This window comes from Rhinolophus ferrumequinum, chromosome 21, assembly GCF_004115265.2.
Source record: "Rhinolophus ferrumequinum isolate MPI-CBG mRhiFer1 chromosome 21, mRhiFer1_v1.p, whole genome shotgun sequence".
NCBI classification, from domain to species: Eukaryota; Metazoa; Chordata; class Mammalia; order Chiroptera; family Rhinolophidae; genus Rhinolophus; species Rhinolophus ferrumequinum.
In genome coordinates this window covers 17,672,285-17,694,880 of record NC_046304.1, presented here as the reverse complement: position 1 = coordinate 17,694,880, position 22,596 = coordinate 17,672,285, and the positions used below count along the sequence as shown (strand labels likewise).

General features: G+C 33.8%; 1 protein-coding gene across 2 annotated transcripts in view; it reads left to right on the top strand.

Annotated features, from left to right (window-relative positions):
• NSRP1 (nuclear speckle splicing regulatory protein 1) overlaps window positions 1-18,191 on the top strand; it is a 31,667-nt gene extending 13,476 nt beyond the window's left edge. The window contains exons 3-7 of one of the 2 annotated variants that reach the window (XM_033090981.1): window positions 8,491-8,547; window positions 12,691-12,819; window positions 13,702-13,909; window positions 14,874-14,982; window positions 16,649-18,191. In XM_033090981.1, the coding sequence (XP_032946872.1) occupies window positions 8,491-8,547; window positions 12,691-12,819; window positions 13,702-13,909; window positions 14,874-14,982; window positions 16,649-17,690 (1,545 nt within the window). In that variant the 3' untranslated portion in view covers window positions 17,691-18,191. The remainder of the gene's footprint in view (window positions 1-8,490; window positions 8,548-12,690; window positions 12,820-13,701; window positions 13,910-14,873; window positions 14,983-16,648) is intronic. The other variant, XM_033090982.1, reaches the window with a different exon arrangement.
• Window positions 18,192-22,596: the final 4,405 nt, after the last annotated feature.

Genomic DNA, 22,596 nt, shown 5'->3' with positions numbered 1-22,596 from the left:
AGTCAGACAAAAAGCAATAATCCCCCATCTCATTCTTGGATTTATCAGAAACTGAAAATAAAATAGATCAGATCACTTTCAGAAACAAAATTACTTTATTAGTTTCGTAATAATTTGAGGTTACTTTTAAGATAAGACGCAGCATTTGGGAGGAGATTCATTTCCTGTCTTTGGGTTTTATCTGCAAGAACTACATCTTCAATGTCAAGAGATTGTGTTATTTATAACTGAACTCTAATAAAGTCTGTACTGGGGACGCTGCACACCTGACTTGGTCATTGTGATTATATATTAGGTGCCAAACTGTTGCTTGTCTTTTGAAAAAATACATTTCCAAGTGTATTTCATTAAAATTTTGCCTGTGTGTGGAAGATTACAAGACCTTGACTGTTGATTATATGTGTACTAGTTATTACCAGCATAGTTAATGATATGCCTTTGGAAAATAAGTTTGGGTTTCTAAGTGGAATAAAATGTAGTTTTATTGGTGAATTTAGCAGTGTTTGGTAGAGGTATCATTAATTATAATAAATACGTTTTCAGTAGACATTATAAAACGTTTTTCTACTGCTTTTTTTAAAGACTAATGCAACATAGGGTATTGAGAACCGTGCTGTGAGTTTTTTCCTTTCATCTGCTTCTTACGCTGTATGTGGTGTTCAAGAACTGTTTTCCTATGAGCAGACCAAATTTACCCTCCTTTTTGCATTCCTTTTATGCCTCTTCCGCTTTTTGCTATCTTCCGCTACAGAGAAATCGTCACGTGAAACAGATTGTTATTTCAGAACTGCATCCTTCATGACATTTCTTATCTGTCTCTGTATGTTTGTGTGTGTGCCTCTGTCAGTGTCTTCTTTCTGGAGCTGTGACGTCTCTTTGACAATGCAATAAACTTGTTTTTTGAAGCATACAGAGAATTGTTAATTGTACTTCTCATTTCATGAGTTAATTGAACACTCATGTTCTTAACCTGCACCACGTTCTTGTTTTCCTCTTCGTCCCTGATCTCCTATCCCATTCCCCTTTAAACACACTCTGATGTGTTTGATATATATGCTTAAATATGCATGTATCCTTTTATATTGTGTTGTTTTGAGTGTGTATGTGTTATATATATAAATAGTGAATTACAGATGCCATCTTTTTTTTCACTCAATACTACATGATACAGTGTATACCTCGTTGGTTCTGACTACAGTGTATACGTCCACTGTATTTTATCCCATATCCTCAGAGATAAGCATGTAAGTTACCTTCAGTTCCCTGCTATCACAACATCATTGTAAAAAACATTCTCCTACATGTCCCAATAGAAACCGGAGAGTTTCTTTTGGGGTATATATCCAAAAATGGGACTTCTGAGTCAGGGAGCATATAGATACATTATTTCACTAAGTGCTGGCAGATTGCTTTCTGGAATGATTATACCAATTTATATTCCCTTGGAGGTCACGGTTTCTTCATCTTCTTATCTTCATAAGAATTTCATAATATTTTTCATTCACTTCATAATATTTTCCATTCTTTGTTGTTTTACTTTGCATTTCATTGATTATTAATGAACTTGAGTATTTCTTCATGTATTTACTAGGCATTCCTTATTACTCTACTATAAATTTCTCATTTATATTCACTGCCCTCTTTTCTATTATATTTTCTTTCTTTTTTATGATTTATAAGAGTCCCGTATATGGTTTAGATATTAACTCATTGTTGGTTTTAGATACTGAAAATCTCTTTAGTCTGTTTTTGTTTGTTTGTTTGTTTTTTGTGATCCCTATGGTGAAGACTGTTAATAAGTCAGCAAAATCTGTTCTTCCATTCTGTACTAACAGTTTAAGCTGGGTACATAGCTTCTCAGTTAGATTACATTTTCTACTTTATCGTTGGCTAACTGAGGCCATGTGACTAATTTTGCCAATCAAATATGGGCAAAAGTATTATGTGCACTTCTACTTCAATAACTTAAAAGCGTATTTTTTATTTGAGGTAATAACCTTGGTTTATAACACCGTATAAGTTTCAGGTGTGCAACATTATGATTAGACATCAATATAGACTTCATCAGGCTCACCCTCTCTCCACTCCCCTTTCCCTCTGGTAACCACCAATCTGTTGTCTGCCTATGGGTTCATATATTTTTGTTGTTGATTGTTCTTTTGTTTTATATTCCACACATGAGTGAAAGCATACGATATTTGTCTTTTTCCATCTTAGTTCACTTAGCATAATACCCTCAACATCCATGTTGTCGCACATGGCAGGATGAGTAGTATTCTGGTGTGTGTGTGTGCTTGCACGCGCACGCGTTCATGCATGCATGTGCCACATCTGCTTTATCCATTCATCTGTCGATGGTCATTTAGGTTATTTCCATGTCTTGGCTATTGTAAATAATGCTGCAGTGAACATAGTGTGCGTATATCTTTCCGAATTAGATGTTTGCTATATATGCACACCTGTGTTTGTATTCTTTGGTTAAATACCCAGAAGTGGAATAATTGGATCATATGTTAGTTCTTTTCTTAATTTTTTGAGGACTCTTTCATACTGTTTCCGTAGTGGCTGTACTAACTTACATTCACCAACAGTGTATGAGGGTTCATTTTTCTCTGCATCATCTCCAACACTTGCTTGTCTTGTTTCTTGTCTTTTTAATGATAGCCGTTCTAACAGGTGTGAAGTGATAGCTATCTCATTATGAAATTCACCATCTGGTCCATAAAGAGAGTTTGCTGACTCGTGCTCTATGTCTGCGCTGTCTAATATGGTAGCCACTATGTCATAGAGACTTTTGATTTTAAACTTAAAATGAAATTTAAAAATTAGTTCCTCAGTCACAGTAGCCACATTTCACACGCTCAATAGCCAAATGTGACTAATAGCTACCATATATAACTACATATTTTAGTTATTTCAGAAAGTTCTATTGTACAGAGCTGCTCAAGATTTTTGGTTCTGGATTGTTTGATGTTGAAAGTTAGGTTGCTTCAAATTTTTCACTAATGTGGATAGATATCCCACTATGTAATGCAGTGAATATCATAGTACCTTTCATCTATTTAGCTGGTAAGATTGGTCATTTTTTCATATAGTTAATGGACATTCATATTTTCTTTTTTCTAAATTTTTTTGTGCATAGTCATATCTGTTTTTCCTATATGAACCTATATAAAGAAAAGTCTCTGTATTTTTCACAACTCTTAAACAGGCTTTGTACTTAGAAAAGAGTCATGTGAATATGGACAAATAAAACTCATAATAGAGATTACTGAGTTGTAGGACCTTTTTAATAAATGATCTGTTGCTAAGTTTAAAAAAAAAAGAACAGGAAGTTTTCATTTCTAACTTTTTAGAGTACAACATAAAATTGTACCCATAAGCCATTTGAAGAAGGATTGATTCTTGAACTGTTTTTTCTTAAGCTGAGTTAATTTGGATAAGTGGATAGTTAAATCGCATATTTGAGAAAGAAGCCCATGTGATTTTTTTTTTCCCTTTGTAATTTATTAGTTATGGAATAACAGAATTTCTGCAAAAAAAAGACATTCAGAACTTAATTTTTAATTAAAAAAATGTTATGACTAAAGAAAGGTATTTTAATAATATGAATAATGGTCCAATATCTGTATTTCCAGTGCCACTAGACTATATTTTGTGTATTGGTGAGGGAGTTCCAGTAATACATACAGAACTATTGATATTTCTCTTTGGGTGTTATCACAATCCAGGAAGCAGCCCATCTAGACATGCATAGTGATGTAATAAGGTTCACAATCGTGTACTTTCTCCTCTATTAACCTGAGCTAACTGCAGAGATTTTTTAAATCGTCTCTCATTTAGTCAGCTCTGTCTGACTGCAGTTCAGTGAAACAGACATTAGATTGATTAAAAATTTTTTGTTATCTACACAGAACAAGGAGGTAATAGAATAGATTAAGAAAATTCAGTTGTAGTGTTTTTCTTAAATCTGCAATTTGTGGTGCCTGTATTTGATAGCCACATCTTTATCCTGTGTGTGTGTATGTAGAGGGGGGTTATATATTATTAGTACGTATAAAATGGACCGGGCATTTTATATTCTTTTTCTTTACATCCATTTCTTATTTGCAGTTGAATCTAATAGGAACCTACCGACTCAGATTATGTAGAACATAAAAAATTAAGATGTTGACCAAATATGGCTCCTCCCCCACTCTTAGTGCTATAACACATAGTAGGGTCTCAGAACATGTTTATTGAATTAAGTTGAAACATTTGTAAGGAACGACTACACGTTCTTTTAAAGGTATTTTCTTGAGATTTTTGATAGAAAGCCTATTTTGAAAGATCAATATGGCAGTTTTTATACTTTTAGGACAGTTAGAATGTTTGCATTTGAACTGATTTATAAATTGAGTTATTTTTTCTTTAAGATAAAGGCTCTGACAGGGAGTAATTTTTGTCTTCCAAAATTTAAACCTAATGATAATTTATGGTTTTATTAGAAGACATCATTAATGAATACTTTCTTGTGTTATCTTGTGATCTGGTCTTCAGACATAAAATAGAATAATTAATTGCCTGCCTACTAATTTTGAAAGTAATTTGTTAATAACTGTATTGTGTGGTTTGGTCACATTCACCCTTAATCATCTTTTTAACAGCTTTTTTTTCTTAGGTCACTTGCAGGCTAGAATATTTTGTGGCAAGAAGTGAAGTGTTTTGTAATATCAGTACTAAGCAAAATACATTCATTTAAAATAATGCTTAATGAAAAAAGTCTCAAAATGATTCCATTTATTTAACATTCATGAAGTAACTAATAATTACAGAGACAGAGAACAGATTAGTGGTTGCCAGAGATTAGGGATAGGAGAGAAGAGGTGGGTATGGTTACAAAGGATTAGCACAAAGGAATATTGTGGTGATGGTACAATTAAGTATCTTGATTGTGGTGGTAGTTACAGAAAGCTATACATGTAATAAAATAGCATAGAGCTATATACATACGCAGATATGTGCACGTATAACTGGTGAATGTGAATAAGCTTTGTGGTTTGTACCAATATCTTGTTCCTGGTATTGATATTGTACTCCAGTTATACAAGATGTTAACATTGGGGGAGGCTGGGTGAAGGACTTCCTGTACATTTTTTTACAACTTCCTGTGAATTTATAATTATTTCAAAATAAAGTTTAAAAAATATACATCTTTAAAAAGAACTCCCACCCCAAACCAAGGCAGTTATTAAAGGCAGATGTCCATTCAGTTGACCTTCCCTGGCTATCAAGGCCCACCATCCAATTATTACTATAGCAGTACAGCAGAGGACTCACTCAAAGAAGAATTCTCTCTAATTTACTTATGCTTTGGGACATTGTGTTTTACAAGTAGTTCCTGGTAAAACCACTGTTGGTTCTAGAAAACCCATTTCTAGCTATGCCATAGCTCCTATAGCTAGTGAAGGATTCAGATGTATGCATCTTCCATTTTCCTCTTTATTGATTTAGTGAATATGAAACCTTACGGAATCTTAAAACACAAAAGAAGACATGTACAGCCTTTTAAATATTTAACAGAATAGATTTTCCTGTTTCCATAGATGAAAATTGAGTCATACTATACAACTTCAAATAAATGCCAATCTTATATTTTATTACGTACACTGATAAATATTACTATAAAATGGAGCATAGTTTACATACTTTTCTGGTGAACACTTTGGTTTAACTATAATACTCCAAGGGGGGAAAAACCTACAGTTACTCTTTTCCCATAACTTAATTTTAGTTTATTTAAATATAAGCATTTCTTCAAGCCCCATATTCTTAAATATGAGCATGGTAATAACAATGGTAATAATGATAGCTAACTCTTAATTGAGCATTTTGAGCCAGATGCTTGCTAAGCATTTTTTATATATTATCTCATTTAATCCTCAGATTATGAGGTAGGTACTATTATATATTAATAGGTGAGTAACATACCTGGAATAACACACCTAGTAAAAGAGAGGGGACAGATTGAAACTCAGATTCCAGAGCCTTCACTGTGACCATTATTCTGTACTTCCTCCTTGTACCATATTGTATAGGCAATCTAAAGTTAGAGGCTGATATGTTGGTACTTTTTGTTTTATTTTATTGCTAACACACATGTATGAAATCTGTTTCATCTCTTGCCGAGTTCAGTAAGTTGAAACCTTCCCTGACTTATGCCGGAGGATCTGCTTTTGTCATTTTTTTCTTCTGTCACATAACCTTCCTCTTTATGGAAACCAGATTAAAAGTTGAGTCTTAAAATTTGTATTGGTATTTTAACTTAAGGATAACTCTAAAAACTTGGAAAGACTTGATCTTTAAAATCTTATTGATCCTGCTTTTTTAATTTTACTAGTTATTTTTATCTCCAGTGTGGATCTAGACTACAGTTTCTTATGTTTATTATATGGAAGATTTTAAAATATTTAATACATTTATTGATTTTAATGCAGGATCACTCTTACAGAAACAACTAAAAGTTTTACTGCTACTCTTCATTTTTAACTTTTTGTATGTGTTTAAACAAGTTGTCATCAGCTTTAATAGTATTGTCAGAGTTTCTTTAGGTAGAAAACTGAGAATCAGATGAGCTTCAGAAAGAGGTAATTCTCCCTGACTTTTTCAGCTTTAGTTCATAGTTACCTCTTTATCCACTGATGCCATTGGAATTCCGCAGCTGTAAGTCTGTGAATAGGATGTGTGAAATTACTGTACTTCCTCCATGATGTTATCATCCTATAAGTAATCACATCCGATTTTTTTCAAAAGTCAGACTTCATCCTTCTAAACAGCTATAAACATGGAAAAGGCCTCTTGAGAAGTCTCAAAAGTATGTATACTTTATATTGGAAAAGCCCTTTCCAGTCTGTTTATTCTACAGTCCGAAAAGTAATAGCCTTGTGTTTTATTTTTCCAAATTCAGTAGTTTGAGTTGAAGCAACCAGTTTTAAAGTGACAGCAGGTACATTGTGACAGACTGAAGGAGAGATAGGAAAAATAATAAAAGCAAGTAAAAGTCTGAGGATATTGCTAACTAACTCAGTCATGAAGAAAAATAAATTTACACGAATTATACTGAGACATAAAAATATGTTGGGAAGAATTTCATGAGATGCTTATTAACATATTTAATATTTTAATGTTTAAAATTGATACTCTAATTAGTGAAAAAAGTGTCATAGCACATGACAGGTTAGCATAGCACCTGGCTCTATAAATGTTAGCTACTATTACTATTTTTTGTTATCAACATCTTTTCCTCTAGTTGGAGTCAATTTACTATCTAAAATGTCCGTAGTTCTTTGCCTGTACACTTGTTTTAATTTATTAAGTAAGTTTTCTATTACTTGTATGGCCTTTGTGTGTTAACTTTGTCTCCATGGTCATAGGGAACTAGAATTAGGTTTGTTTATTTTGTTGTTTGTTGCCATGAAAAACAAAGGAAGCACCAGTTGATACTATACAGCTAAAACAGCAAATGCCAATAGTCTGGAGAACTATAGTCATAGGCCTGAGGCTTATATTTTTAATTAAAAATAAATTTATCAGTAGCCTTATTTATTGTTTTTTAAAGATAATTCACACACCATAACATTCACCTTTTTAAAGTGTTCGTTTTAGTGTTGGTTAGTATGTTTACAAAGCCTTATACTTTTAAGGAAATATTTTACTTAAGTATTCTAATTTTTTTCTTAGGTTGCTAGGTACCTCCTATACTTCTTGCCATCTCTTAAATTCTTTTTGATTCAGGTCTAATGCCATGCCTCTTAGGAAGGCTTTCTTGATTCCTCATATATTTAGTTTTCTTCTACTCTGTTCTCCCACAGCCCCTTTTTAAAAATCCCTTTATTATATTGCTTATCACATTTATATTACAATTATCTCTTTAGTTATTTGTCTTCCCTTTCAGACTGTTTCTCTCTCAAGGACAAAGACTTTTCTTGTTTTTCTGCTATCTTCAGGAGCTAGAACAATGCTTGATATGGTAGGCATTTCAGTACACATTTATTGACTGATTATAACCTCAGTTCTTACTGCCCGTAAACCTTAAGCATATACTAAGAGCTTGATATATTCAGTGTTGAATATTAAAATAATTGTGCCTTTGTTGCTGGGAATCATACCATTTTAGTGTTGGAAGGGACCAGTCCTTCCTCACGTAATACGTGCACACACATACACATTCACATGAGCACACAAAGCAGATTGAAATCCATAGAGATTGGTGGCTTAGTGTGAAGTTGGGACTAAAAGTCCTATACTATTCTGTTTTCTCTTACACCTCACAGCCTTATCTGATGGTTTACAATGAAAATTCATTTGTTTCCAAAAATTGAGGGAAAAGACCTTGAAAATGTTAATTTATAATATTATGTTTCTATTTTTAACTGTAAGTATGGAACCAGTTGCCAACCAGAATATTGGAAAAGAACTGTTAAACAATGACAACATTTTTCTGTGTCATAGACCTCCGTGAGTGAAAGCCTTCAGAGGGAAGCTGCTAAAAAGCAAGCAATGAAACAGGTAAGGTGGAAGAGTGAGTTAAATGCATTTGGTGAAGTATTTCAGCTCATATTTTTAAGTATTAGTTTTGGTATCTAGGTGCTGAGACTAAACAAAATAGGTGTGTGTAAAGAAATAATTTTATCTTGACCCTTGTTTTTTGATAATGTGTAAGATGTTTCTTGATTTATATGGATTTCTGGTTACCTGTATATGTTTTAAAGGAAAAAAAACAGTGCAGAATTAGCTCTTTCTTGCTCTGTTGTACATTAAACCCATTTCTGCTTTTAGATGACTGAGTAGTCGTGATAGTGGATTATATGGTTTATTCCTGCTAGTGAGCTTACTTGCTAAAATAATTCTTCACAATAAGAGTGATTTCACAATTCCATAATTATTTGAAATTCATGTACCAAGAAGGGAATATCAGATAATTTTTAATAGACTTGCTAGCACTTTATCTTTATATAGTACTTGGTATATTTCCAAGCAGTTTTTATATACATACATTATCTTTTTACAAATTCTTACAAATCTTTTCATGGTCCTGATTAAGAAATCTGAAACTTCAAAAGGATAAATTACCCCTCATGATCACACAGGTAATTACAGAAGTAAGCCTGAAGGCTTACTAATTTTTCTATTACACTAATGTATCTTAGATTTAGCTGCTGCAGAACATAATGAAATTAAACAATAACAAAGTACCTTTTTTCAGTTTTAATTTTTTGTCCCTCCACATTTTCTATAATTTTTGACACCCACTTGTCCCTTAGCTAACTAGAATTCAGCATAAGGATGAATTTGTTAGGTACTTTCTATGCGCCAGCCATTATAGCAGCTACTTCCTAAGAATTATTTTAATTCTTACCACAATCCTATGAGATAGATACTCATAATCCCCATTTTATAATTGAGGATTGAAGGTAAAAAGGATTTACGTGACTTTCATAAGGTATGTTCAGACTAGGCAGGGAAATTTTAGCTTCTGTGTTTTACTGCCTCCCTGGGGACTGGGCACAGAATTATGTATTTAGTTATTTTAAGATAATACCTTAGTTTCCTAATGGAGTGTGTTGTGAAACTCAGCAGCCTCACAATGCTTTGATACACTCATAAAATCATTAAATTAAACTGTGATTTCTTTGACATAAATACTGGAGTGCTTTGAATCCAAATTTTAGAGTTCAGTAGACTTTTAGAGAGAACATCGAGTTCAACTTTTTACTGTATAGATGGGAGAATTAGTTCCAGAGAGTCTGGTAACTTCTCCAAGGTCATGTAGGTGTCTTGTTTTCTGGTGTTCTTTTGACATTTTTGTGCTGCCTTTTCATGATCACTTAAACTTAAAGCATAAATCCCAAATCTAATTTCATTCTTCACTCGGACTTGTTCACAGCCACTTTTTCTGTTTAGTAGGACTTTTTCATACTTTGCTTGGAAATGGGGAATGCTGCTGCAGTTCTTCAGTACCTCTAACCTGCTTGCTGCTGCTGTGATCTCCTATCTGTACCACCTCCTTTTCACATTATTTTCCACGTGGAGGTTTCACCTCTTGTCTTCTACTTTTATCCCAAACTTTTATCATGAAGAATACTAGTTTGATTGCATTTATTAAATCTAAGAGAAAATACTCTTAGAAATGGTATACTTTACCTAATAGATCACTTTTTTTTTCTTTTTTTTCATTCTTTTATCTGAATCTCAAGTGATGACAACATGTTATTCTCTGTTTCATTGGATAAACTTCATATGTCATTAAATATTTGCTGTGGGTCTTCGGTAGATATCTGTTGTCAAGTTAAGGAAGTTCTTTCTGATCTTGATTTGAGGTTTTGTTCATTGTTTGTTTATTTGTTTAAATCACGAGTAAACTATATAGAAAAGATAATACGTTTTATGACCATGCTGAATTCATACCAATAAAATAAGATGGATTTAACTTTAGAAAAATCAATCATAACTTCACATAAATGTTATACCCAACATAGGCATAACGTAGTATTCTTTTTATATATCATTGCATTTGGTTTACTAAAATTTGATTAAGGATTTTTGTACAATTGTTGAGTTTTGCATCACAAGTGAAGTTAGCCTGTAATTTTTCTTATCCTTCAATGTAATTATCCAGATTGAAAAAAAATATAAACATCTGACAATTCCAAGGTTTGATGGGTCTTAAGGAGCTAATGATAAATATGTTTTATAAGTTTATTTCTACTTCATTAATTTCTGCCTTACAAATGAGTGTTTTCTTCATTCTGCTGTCTTTGGGTGTATTTTATTTTCCTGAGTTTTTGAGATGGGTGCATTAGCTCTGTTTTTTTGCCCTTTTTCTTTTCTAATTTATGTACTTAAAAGCTATACATTTTCCTCTAAACACTGGTATCGCTGCATCTCACAATTTTGGTAAGTAGCATTTTTGGTATTCAGTTCAAAATATTTTCTAATTTCCATTATGATTGATTTTTCTAAACATATAGGGATTTTTTGTTACTGATTTTTAGCATAATTTCTTTGTGTTCCAACATCATGCATTGTATTGTTTCATGTCTTTAAAATTGTTGAGATTAACTTTATGGTCCAATAAATAGTTTTTATAAATATTGCTTCTATGCTTGAAAAATGTTCTATATGTTTCCATTGGGTCAATTGTTAATCCATGAATATTCATACTAATTTTTTTGTCTGTCCTATTGATTCCTGAGAGACATATGTTAAAATCCCCTACTATGGGTGTGGACTTGTCTGTTTTTCCTTAGATTTCTGTTCAGTTTTTTGCTTTATGTGTTTTGAGACTGAAGTTAATAACATTTCTACAAAAGTGCTCCTGCCACTCTCCCAACAGTACAAAGGCATGTTGTCTATTTAAAACAGCCTTACTGTCCCTTTTCCCTTGCTTTTTATTGTCATGGTGGTTATTATTTCTTAGATTCTCCAGGTTGGGTTTCAGGAGGGAGCAGCAGCGCTAATTCACCATGTAGGCAGGAGAATCATTGTTTTTCTAAGGTTAAAGTAAATGTTGAAAAGTAAGAAAATTTAAAAATTTTTTATGTCTTAAAACAGTATTCCATAAAAAAGATAGCATGTACCTCATTTCAGAGTCTTAATTGTTGCAAAAACCTGAGAATATCAGGTCGGTTCTTTGAATAATTATGGTATCACCCTGTCACTTAAAAAGGATCCCTCTTGTGTTCCACCTTGCAATAGGCAATGTAACAATTAAAGAAAAAGTAAAAATGTGTGGTCTCAGGAACTTACAAGCCAGCGCAACAGACTAAGATTTGTAAAACAACTAGAAAGCAATAACATCAAGCATATCATTAAGAGCTAAGTATTGCAGTATAGAATGTGCCATCAGACAGAGATCATTGGAGGTAAAAGTCCTCAGAGGTGGCCTTATTTAAGAGGTAGAATTTGAGCTTAGCTCTGAAGTGCTAGATAAGATTTTGATGGCCTGAAAGCAGGAGGAAGAACATTTAAAACAAAGGGAACGTGATGAAAAAAGGCAGAGGACTTTATATAATTAAAATTACAAAAAATGTTAATTACAGAATGTCCCCACTTTTATGTTGGGAGCTTTTTAAAAAGTATTTCCTACCATTTGGGAACTGAACATTATATTTGGTAACTCAATTAAAAAAGATAAAGTATAATATAGTATGATATAATATAATATAATACAATATAATCCATTATAATATAATATAAGCATCTCAAAACCAAGGTTAGATATTTCTAAGTCATACCTTGGACCTTTTGACCTTTTGATGTGAATACTTCTATTTATGTACAGATGAATAAATAATAATAGCTAACGTTTATTAAACACTTTCTGTCAGGCTAAGTATTTTAAGTTTATTAAGTTATTTAATGATCACAACAACTTGGAAGGTAGATAACAATTATCCTCATTATTTTTTAGATGAGGAAAACTGAAACACAAAAAAGAGATTAAACAAACTTGCCAAAGTAGCTAGTAAGTGTAAAGCCAGGATTCAAACCCAGGTAGCCTGACTCCAGAATTGATGTTTATATTTTTTGTCTTAAAATGTGATTGATATAATTTTATCATGTATTTCTGATTTCTAATCCTTTCTCAAGAAATTACTTAGATTTTTTAGCTGGCTCATATTTTTGAAACATGTTTAATTTTTTTTTAAGACCAAATTGGAAATCCAGAAGGCCCTTGCAGAAGACTCTACTGTATATGAATATGACAGTATTTATGATGAAATGCAGAAAAAAAAGGAAGAAAATAATCCCAAATTACTTTTGGGAAAGGACCGAAAGGTTTGTAGCTGAAAATACAAACTTTCTTTGACCTTGATCTGCATTTTGTATCTTAATTTTATTTCAGCATGAAGATGATCTACAAAAAAGCTTTTAGGTGTTTGAAGTGTGAAGAGCTCCTAGTTCCAGTTAGTATTGCATTTACATTCCAGTTAGTAATACATTTAGTATTGCAGCAGGAGCAAGTGAATTATCTTAACAGTTTTGTAAATTTTATTTTTTACTTTAAAACCTTTGCAAATAATTTTTTGAAAAATTTTTCTTAGAAAGTCTTTGTCCTGCTCTTGTTCATCTTTATTTGTATTTTGTCATCATCATTTTTTATTACTTCCTACCTAGTAACTGAATCATCTATACATATCATGATCAGATTTTTAGTTTGAAAAAAATTTGAGGGCCAGGAGAATTGAAGTAAGTTCAGACTTTCTGTCACACTTATTTTTTCACAAGTGCAAACTCATTTTTAAGGATCTTTGCATCTTACAGTATCTACAAATAAAGTGGTGGTATAAAATTATATTAAATCTACTATTTTAAATAATCATATTTTAACTAATGTGAAAAACTAGTAGGAATCTTTTTGATTCACGTATCTGTTGAAGAACCATTAAGACAATACCATTTAAAAGGGGAAAATTACTTATTTTAAGATTTAAAAAAAAAAAGTAAAATAGCACTTTGAATAATTTTGGTCTTTACACTTAACATTTTTATTGAAGAGAATTTTAGTTTTAATCTTGCTGGTTAATTTATATTGACTTTTCAGAAGATGACATTTCTACCTGTTTGGCCTAGACGTTTCTATCTTAATGAATTCATGATAAAAAATAGAATATTAACAATTATCTTTGACTCTTTCCTAAATCTTATTTTTTTACCTAGCCCAAGTATATTCACAACTTACTAAAAGCAGTTGAGATCAGGAAAAAGGAACAAGAAAAAAGAATGGAAAAGAAAATACAAAGAGAACGAGAAATGGAAAAGGGAGAATTTGATGATAAAGAAGCATTTGTGACATCTGCTTATAAGAAAAAACTGCAAGAAAGAGCTGAAGAGGAGGAAAGAGAAAAGAGAGCTGCTGCACTTGAAGGTGAAATGGAAGAGGGAGAGGGTAGAAGAAAACAAGCAGCAGAATTCTGCCCTCTGGTTAGCTGTTTGCTCCGTCCCCAAACTTCATGTGGTTATAATTCATGTATATGAATTCAATGTACAAAATATGGTATTGTGTAGTATTATAAAACAGGAAATTTTAACTGAAAACACAGTTGTACTCTTAGTAACTATAACTTCTGAACTTTTCACTTACATCTCATTTTGTTGCTTAAACCTCTGGTCATCATAAATCGTTGCCTTGGAAAATGATTCCAAATGTAGAAACGTTGATTATAAGGCACAATACCATGACATTTATCAGAAGCAATACAAACAGATTTAAATCCTAGTTATATTTTCTGGGATGAGAAAACTAGAGGAATACCACCCAAGGAGCATTAGCTGGGCATTTAGAAAAACAATAACATTAATTCAAGAAAGAACAAAGATGTGCAGAGGCCAAAGAATATCATAGTGCCTTATTTCAGTGCTTTCTAGTCATGATCATTTCTCAGGATCTAACTAAAATATGTACTTATAAATAGCTTACTTGGCAAGTGCTCATCAACTTTTAAGGAAGAAAACCAAATCTGTAAGACTTGGTCTAAGCATGTACTGTGTGTCATCTAGAGCACCAGTCAACAAATTTTCTGTAAAGGACCAGATAATAAACATTTTAAGCTTTGTGTACCGTATGATCTCTGTTGGAACTACTCAGCTCTGCCTTTGTATCGCAAAAGCAGGCCTAGACGATACATAAACAAATGAACAAGGGCTAAGTTGCAATAGAAGTTTATTTAGAAAGATAGGCAGCAGGCCAAATTTGGCCTATAGGCTTTAGTTTGCCAACCCTGATCTAGAGAATAGTTTACACCCTGTGTATGTTATATACTCTCTACCTGTAAAACTGAACTGCATTTTTGCTTTGTTGAATATATTCTCACTTTTGCTTTCTCTCTTAGCACGTTTGGATGTAACCAAGCAGAAAGATCTCAGTGGATTTTATAGACACCTATTAAATCAAGCAGTTGGTGAAGAGGAAGTACCTACATGCAGCTTTCGTGAAGCCAGGTGAGACGTGACATATGGAACATTTAGAAGAAAGATACTGTTCATGATCTGTGGTTATGGGATCGTTTTAACCCTCTGAAAGATAGAGGATTGCATGTTGTTTTGTCAGCCAAACCTGACCTAATTGAATGAATGAGTAAGGATTTACAGTTTCTTAATTTAAAAACCTACAGATTTAGTTCAAGGTAATTTTTCTTCTGCAGTAATTCTATATGCATGTTCAGGTAGTATATAAAAAGAGACATGGGTGATTTTCATAAATAGGACCCAGCCTCCATAAAAAGTAAGATGCACATGTCAAGGGCTAGAAATGTGTGGCTGTTTAATACTAAATATAAAATTTTGGTAACAATGGCCACATTTTACGTACTCACTTGCCACATTTGGCTAGTGGCTACCTTATTATCAAACAGCACAGATATGGACATGATCGTTTCTATAGACATTTCTACCAGTACTGTCCTGAAAAGGAAGGATTGGAGGATTTTTGGATAAAATTGTAACGTTTTAAACAGGAATGGTGAAATGATTATGCCATAAGTGTATAGCTGAAGGTAAAAGGGAGAATGTTTTCTAACTTGTATTTAAGTAAACTTTTTTGGGGGAACAGAAACATTCAGATAAGAGGATTTGACTCTGTGTAGCTCGGGAAAGAGGAGAGGCAGGAGAATGGAATTAAGGATGAAGAGAGGGAATTGGGTTTATTCTTTCTACCCCAACCCCCATCCGCTAGTTTTTGGTTACAAAATTGATGAGAATTATGATTCTTAAGTATATTTGAAGGTTGAGATTTTTGAATAGAAAATAAGTTTTCTATTAGAGTTTCATCTGGAATGATTGTGAGGCCGGCCATGATACTTCATAATGTCACTGAATATTGCACTTCTCAAAGTCTGATAGAATTCCTAATTATTAGTGAGTACGTTAGCCAAGACAGTTCTGCTAGCAATTTCTAGAGAACCATACTTACTGCTGTTTGTGTGATTAGTAAGAATGAATGTGTGAGTAATGTAAATAAACTAACCACACTTATCAGCTGGGAAGATGTACATGATACAAACATTTATAGTGTTATTGATTGTAATAGGTGAATGTATTTACATGTTTCCCTTTTGTTGTGGTAAGTGCCAGGGGATATATCAGGATGCTGGTGCCTTTTTAATCATAAGAGTGTTTATTTAGTGCTATTTAGAGTTAGATTTTGTCACCATTTTGCTGTGAAAAAATTTCATTTATGTCCAGGACTTTCCTTAAAATTTTTTAGGAGAAAAAAAAAAATCTAACAAAGAGCCACAGCTTGAATTTTATGTTGTAAAAATAACTACTAAGGTCCAGAATATATCTTACTTTTCCCAAGTTTTCTTTGTCTATTGCTTATTAGCAAAAAGACCTTGTACAGACCCCTGCCTTAGGGTTGTAGTAGTCCAGTACAGAAGGGCTTACTATCTTTTTCACTTCTTCCAATAATGAAAATATTCTGAATGGTTAGAGAAGGCTAGTTTGCAGATGTTTGCAAGGTAAATAGACCTTTTTTACATTTGGATAATCAGAAAGTATATATACTTGTTATTGTGTTGACTTAATTATTGAGTAGAATTATATGAATACTTCATTTGCTTACTACAGTTGATAATATGGCATTTAGTGTTATATTATTTTTTTGAAGGTCTGGGATAAAGGAAGAAAAACCAAGGGGTTATTCCGATGAAGTAAGTTCAGAGAACAGAACACATGAGAAATCCATTCTCCAAACTGTTGTGAAAGTAGAGGAAAACCTAGATGCAGACAGTGACTTGAATGCTAGCAGCAGTGAGGATGATAAAATGGAAGAAAGAGGAAATTGCAGAAGGGAAAAGAGCATAGAGACCTCCATGAATGACTCCAAGCTTCACAGGAATCAAACCCATTCACGGTCATCTAGTGAAGAAAGAGAACATGGTACCAAACACCACACAAAAAGTTCCAAGTCAAGAGGACATGAGAAAAGGGAAGATCAGCATCAAGAGAGACAATCCAGGGACCAGAACTATTATACTGACCGTGATTACCGAAAAGAAAAGAAGGATTCCCACAGGCACAGAGAGGCCAGTCAGAGAGATTCCCACTGGAAGAGGCATGAACAAGAAGATAAACTGAGGTCAAGAGACCAAAGAGAAAGAAATGACAGAGAATGGAAAAGGGAGAAATATCCCAGAAGAGAACAAGAAAGAGAGAGACAACGAAATGATCATGACCAACACAGTGAGAAAGGAGAAGAGAAGGAAGAGAAAAGCAAAGAAAAGGAAGAGCAGATGAAAGCAAGGAAAGAAAGACATGAAGACAGTGATAAATACCGAGATAGAGAAAAACGAGAAACAAGTGGTCAGTCTTCAGAAAGAAAGCGAGACAGAAAGGAAAGCAGCCCGAACTCTAGGGCGACAGATAGGTTTCTTGACCAGGAAAGATCCCACAAAATGAGAAACATGGAAAAGGACAAAGAAAGAAACCCAGAGAAACCCTCTAGTTCTGAAACATCACTGGGAACAAAACACAGCATCACAGAGGAATGCCAAGAGACTGGCAAAGAACAAGAGAGACTAGATGAGGCAGTGAACAAGTTTGCAAAGCGGAACAATGAAGAAACTGTAATGTCAGCGAGAGACAGGTACTTGGCCAGGCAAATGGCACGTGGTAACGCAAAGACATATATTGAGAAAGAAGATGATTGAATATTCCTGCAAGATGCTGTGTGAACACATAAAGAAGTATGTTAACAGTGGTTGGGAGGATATTTTGAATATATATTTTAAAAATTCATTTTTGATTTAGGTTTAAGTCAAAAGTCAGTCCTTTTATCTTGAATGTTTGACTGAATTGATATATAATACTTAATTAGATATATAATATTTACTTATGAACCAACACATTCTTGGTTGTATTCAGACAACCTAAAGAGTGTGCTAAGTCCCAGTAGGAACTTTATGAGAAAAATTAGTTCCACTACAACCATTAAAAAATAATTTAAACAACTCTCCTAATGTTGGTATTGTTGCAGGAACTGTTTGTTTTATAAATGTTTCAGATAAAATTATGTGGATTTGAACAATAGAGAATATTGTTATACCTTGTTTTGAAAGTGTAAAATATGGATATACATCTTGTCTAAATAACTTTAGCTCACAGCATACTTGGCTTAACTGAAAATAAAAATAGTGATATGTTTATACATTTAATTCATGCTTGTATTTTATTTTAAAAATAGTCACTCATTTATGCCACAGTTCCTCTCTTTTTTTCATTAAAAATCACTTTGATTCTGAAACCCTAGCAAGTTAGTAAATTGGTTATGTATATAAATTAGTTTTAGCTAAGTGTGAAAAGATGGAGCCATTTAGCCTAAATGAAATTAGCTAAAGATCCAGCTGGCCTATTTATGAACATGTCTTGTTTTATATAGCTTATTACAGCTTCCATTTATGTATCAGAAAAAAAAACACTAGAATCTCGGTACTAAGTCTTTGAAACTTATTACTTGAAATTAAATATTGTAAATAATTTATTCATGGGAAAAGGATGAATGGTATGGAGAAAATAGTTCTCTAACAGGTCTTCCCATTAAGAAAGTGCTATTTATATCTCTTACACTTTATCATAAAGAGTTACCCCGTTTTATTTTTAGGATAAACTTAGTTTAATAAGAATATTGACTTTTGGAAAATTATATTAAGGATCAAATTAAGCATTCATAATCATTTTACTATACTTTTGAAACCAGAAAAGTAACATGAAAGCTAATGCTCTTATCTCTTTAATGACACATTAAATATCAGTTACATCCTAATATTTTAAAATAGATCAACGCAAACACTTAAAAAGCACTGACTCAGTGTGCACAGAGGAATGCAGTGTAATGTAACTCTGAAAAAGTTAGGGTGAGATCATGGAAGACCATGAATGACAGGCTAAAAATCTTCAACTTTGATAGAGAATTTGGTTCCTTTGTTAGGGTGGTTATAAGTAGAGCCATATATTGAAAAGATTAACCGTAGTATGCAAGATACAGTCTAGGAGGGAGAGACTGGAGTCTGAGGGATCTGATAAGCTGTTGATTTCCCTCTTCCAGAAGTTCAGAGACTTTCACAAAGTAGCTTGGATGCTTTAGCTAGGAAAAGCTATATGCAGTTGACCCTTGAACAACATGAGTTTGAACTGTGTGAGTCTAATTATATGCAAATTTTTTCAATAATGTAAATGTATTCCTTATGATTTTCTTAACATTTTCTTTATCTTACTTTATTGTAAGAATATAGTACATAATACATACAACATACAAAATATGCTGATTGACTGTTTATGTTATTGACAAGGCTTCCATTTGGTCACCAGTAGGCTATTAGTAGTAAAATTTGGGGGGATCAAAAGTTATACACAGATTTTCGACTATGTGGGAGGTTGGTGCCCCTAACCTCCTCACCCCTGTGTTGTTCAAGAGTCAACTGTATATTATTAGCTTTGACCTAACTCAAGGAGAAGCTGCAAATTAAAGGTTTCTTCTATGTCTTTTCCCAGATAGATTTTTTTTGCCTCTGGCATTCATTCACTGTTTTTCTGGAAACAGTGCCTTGACTGTTTTTCTGGAAACAGTGCGTTAACCTTGGGAAGTACCCCTTCACTACTCAGTTCAGTGATTCAAATGGGATCGAATAGGCTCCAGGAAATGTATGTGACTCAGGCTAGGCCAATTCAGAGATTTGTCAGAACTTAAAAGAGATGTTTTCCACTAGCATTGGCAAAGGTGACGATGAGGTAAGTCCAGAGTTGCATGGGACAATGAGTACCTGACTGCCTGACAGAAGAAAGCCCACACAAAAGAAAACGAATGAGAGGAAGACAGACCTGATGATTGCTTTTGAGTCTCTGGCTCTAGTGAGGCATATGTATTTCTTAGATACAGTGGTACCTTGGTTTTCGAACATAATCCGTTCCAGAAGACCGTTGGAGTTCTGAAACATTCGAAAACAGGTGACAGCTAGGCCTCAGGATCTTGCACTCAGCGGAAGCTGTGTGACATGTTTGACTTCTGAGTCATGTTCGAAAACAAAAACATTTACTTCCGGGTTTACGGCATTCATAAACCAAAATGTTTGTCAATGGAGACATTTAAAAACCGAGGTACCACTGTACTTAAATCAATACTGTTCCTTTTTCTCTTGGACCAATTTAAATTGGGTTTCTGCCACAATAGCCAAAAAGCTCTATTTGATACAAGGTTCCACCTACGATAAATCCATGCCAAGTTACAGAACCTTCTTAATAAATTTAAAAATTGTATAACATGCATAAAGAAAGTACATGTACCCGAATATATAGTTTAATGGATTTACACAGACTGAACACACCAGTTCAAAAATAGAACATTACGTGTACCACAGAAGCTCCCCTCAAATCCCTTCCCAGCCTACTCCCCACCTTGATTTTTAACACCATAGATTAATTTTGCTTGTTATCTAAATTGAATAGTATTTATCCATCTACCATTGATGGACATGGAGTTGATTCCTATTTGTGGTTATTATGAATAATGCTTTTAGGAATATTTTTGTACTTGTATGTAAATTTTATGTATATATGTATATATACATTGTGTGTATGTATGTATGTATTTTGATTGGGTAATTCCTAGGCATGGATTTGCTGATCCATAGGGTATGTATATGTTCATTCAGCTTTAGTAGATATTGTTAGTTTTCTAAAATAGTACCAAAATATATTCCATCAATGTATGAGAGTTCTAGTTGCTCCACATTCTTGCTTATACTTGTAGGTGTTTAAACATCTTTTGTCTTTTTGTTTGTCTTAATTTTACCCATTCCAGTGGGTGGAGTGATATCTCATGGTTTTATTTTGTGGTTCCCTGATGGCTAGCATATATCAACGTATACACATACTATAGTCCTGTCCACGAGAGGATTTGGTATCAGTGACACCCTGATACCGTGTTTCCCCAAAAATAAGACCTAGCCAGACAGTCAGCTCTAATGCATCTTTTGGAGCAAAAATTAATATAAGACCCGGTCTTATATAAGACCCGGTCTTATTTTACTATAAGTATTAATATACTTACATTAATTTTTGCTCCAAAAGACGCATTAGAGCTGATTGTCTGCCTAGGTCTTTTTTTTTTTTTTTAATAGGCAGGCAGTTCATAGTATTTTTTTTTTAATTTATTTTTTCGGGGGGGGTAATATTGGGGAACAGTGTTTCTCCAGGGCCCCATCAGCTCCAAGTCGTTGTCCTTCAATCTAGTGGAGGGCACAGCTCAGTTCCGAGTCCAGTTGCCATTTTCAATCTTTAGTTGCAGGGGGCGCAGCCCACCATCCCATGCGAGAATTGAACAGCAACCTTGTTGAGAGCTCGCGCTCTAACCAACTGAGCCATCCAGCCGCCCCTCCAGCAGCTCAGCGGCAGCTCGTTGTCTTCAATCTAGTTGTAGAGGGCGAAGTTCACTGGCTCACATGGGAATCGAACCAGCAACCCTGTTGTTCAGAGCTCGCACTCTAACCAACTGAGCCATCGGCCACTGCCGGCTAGGTCTTATTTTTGGGGACACGTGGTAGCAATGAGCACAATCTAGCACCTAGATCTTGGTTTCTAGATATATTCTTCACTAAAAGGAACCGGGGCTTCTTGGAGAAATGGCTGTGGCAGAGAAAGTACAAGATGACACTGAAATATCTTAATCCAAATGGTGAGGAAGTTTTGCAAGAATTATGGGGACATGTCAAAAGGACACAGAAGCCAGCTTGAAAGGATCTCACTGACTAAATATGGGACAATTTGAGCATGAAAATAAATAATTATAATCCACTGAATAATTCGTAAAAAATGAATGAATTGAAAGTTAGATGAGGAACTGGATATTTGCAGTCTCAGAGTAATCCCTTCCTACAAAATACAAATTAACTACAAAAAGAAATAATGGACAGCCTGACAGACACTACCTAGGTCAAATGATTGAAGTTATTAACATCACCAGTACAGGGACTCATCATACAGTGTTCTGCCTGATAGGATGCAGTGAGAACATACCATTATCACGTTATTTCTGCCAAAAATACACAGCCTGAATTCACTATTCATTAGTAATCAATTATCAGACAAATCAAATTGAAGTACATTGAACAAAATAACTGGCCTGTAATCTTCAAGTGTCCAGTTATGAAAATCAAGGAAAGGCTGGGAAACTGTTTCAGACTGAAGGAGACAAAAGAGACATGAAAGTAAATGAAAAGTGTGATTCTGAAGTGGATCCTTTTGCTAAAAGGACATCATTGAATGGGGTCTGAGATTAGATGACAATAATGTATCAAAGTTAGTTTCCTGATCTTGATGGTTGCATTGTGGTTTTGTAGGAGAATGAATGTCTTTGTTGGGAATACATCCCTCATGGTTTTCTTTTTTGAATTTAGGATCTGTGTATTTAGGCTTCTATGGATGACGACTTGAAAGATAGACGTGCAGGTCACCTTTGGCCAGCAATCAGAAAACCTAGGCATAAGGCCTGTTCTGGAATTTTCCAGCTGTGTGAATTTGGGCAAATCAGTTAACCTCTCTGAGACTCAGGCTCCTCATCTG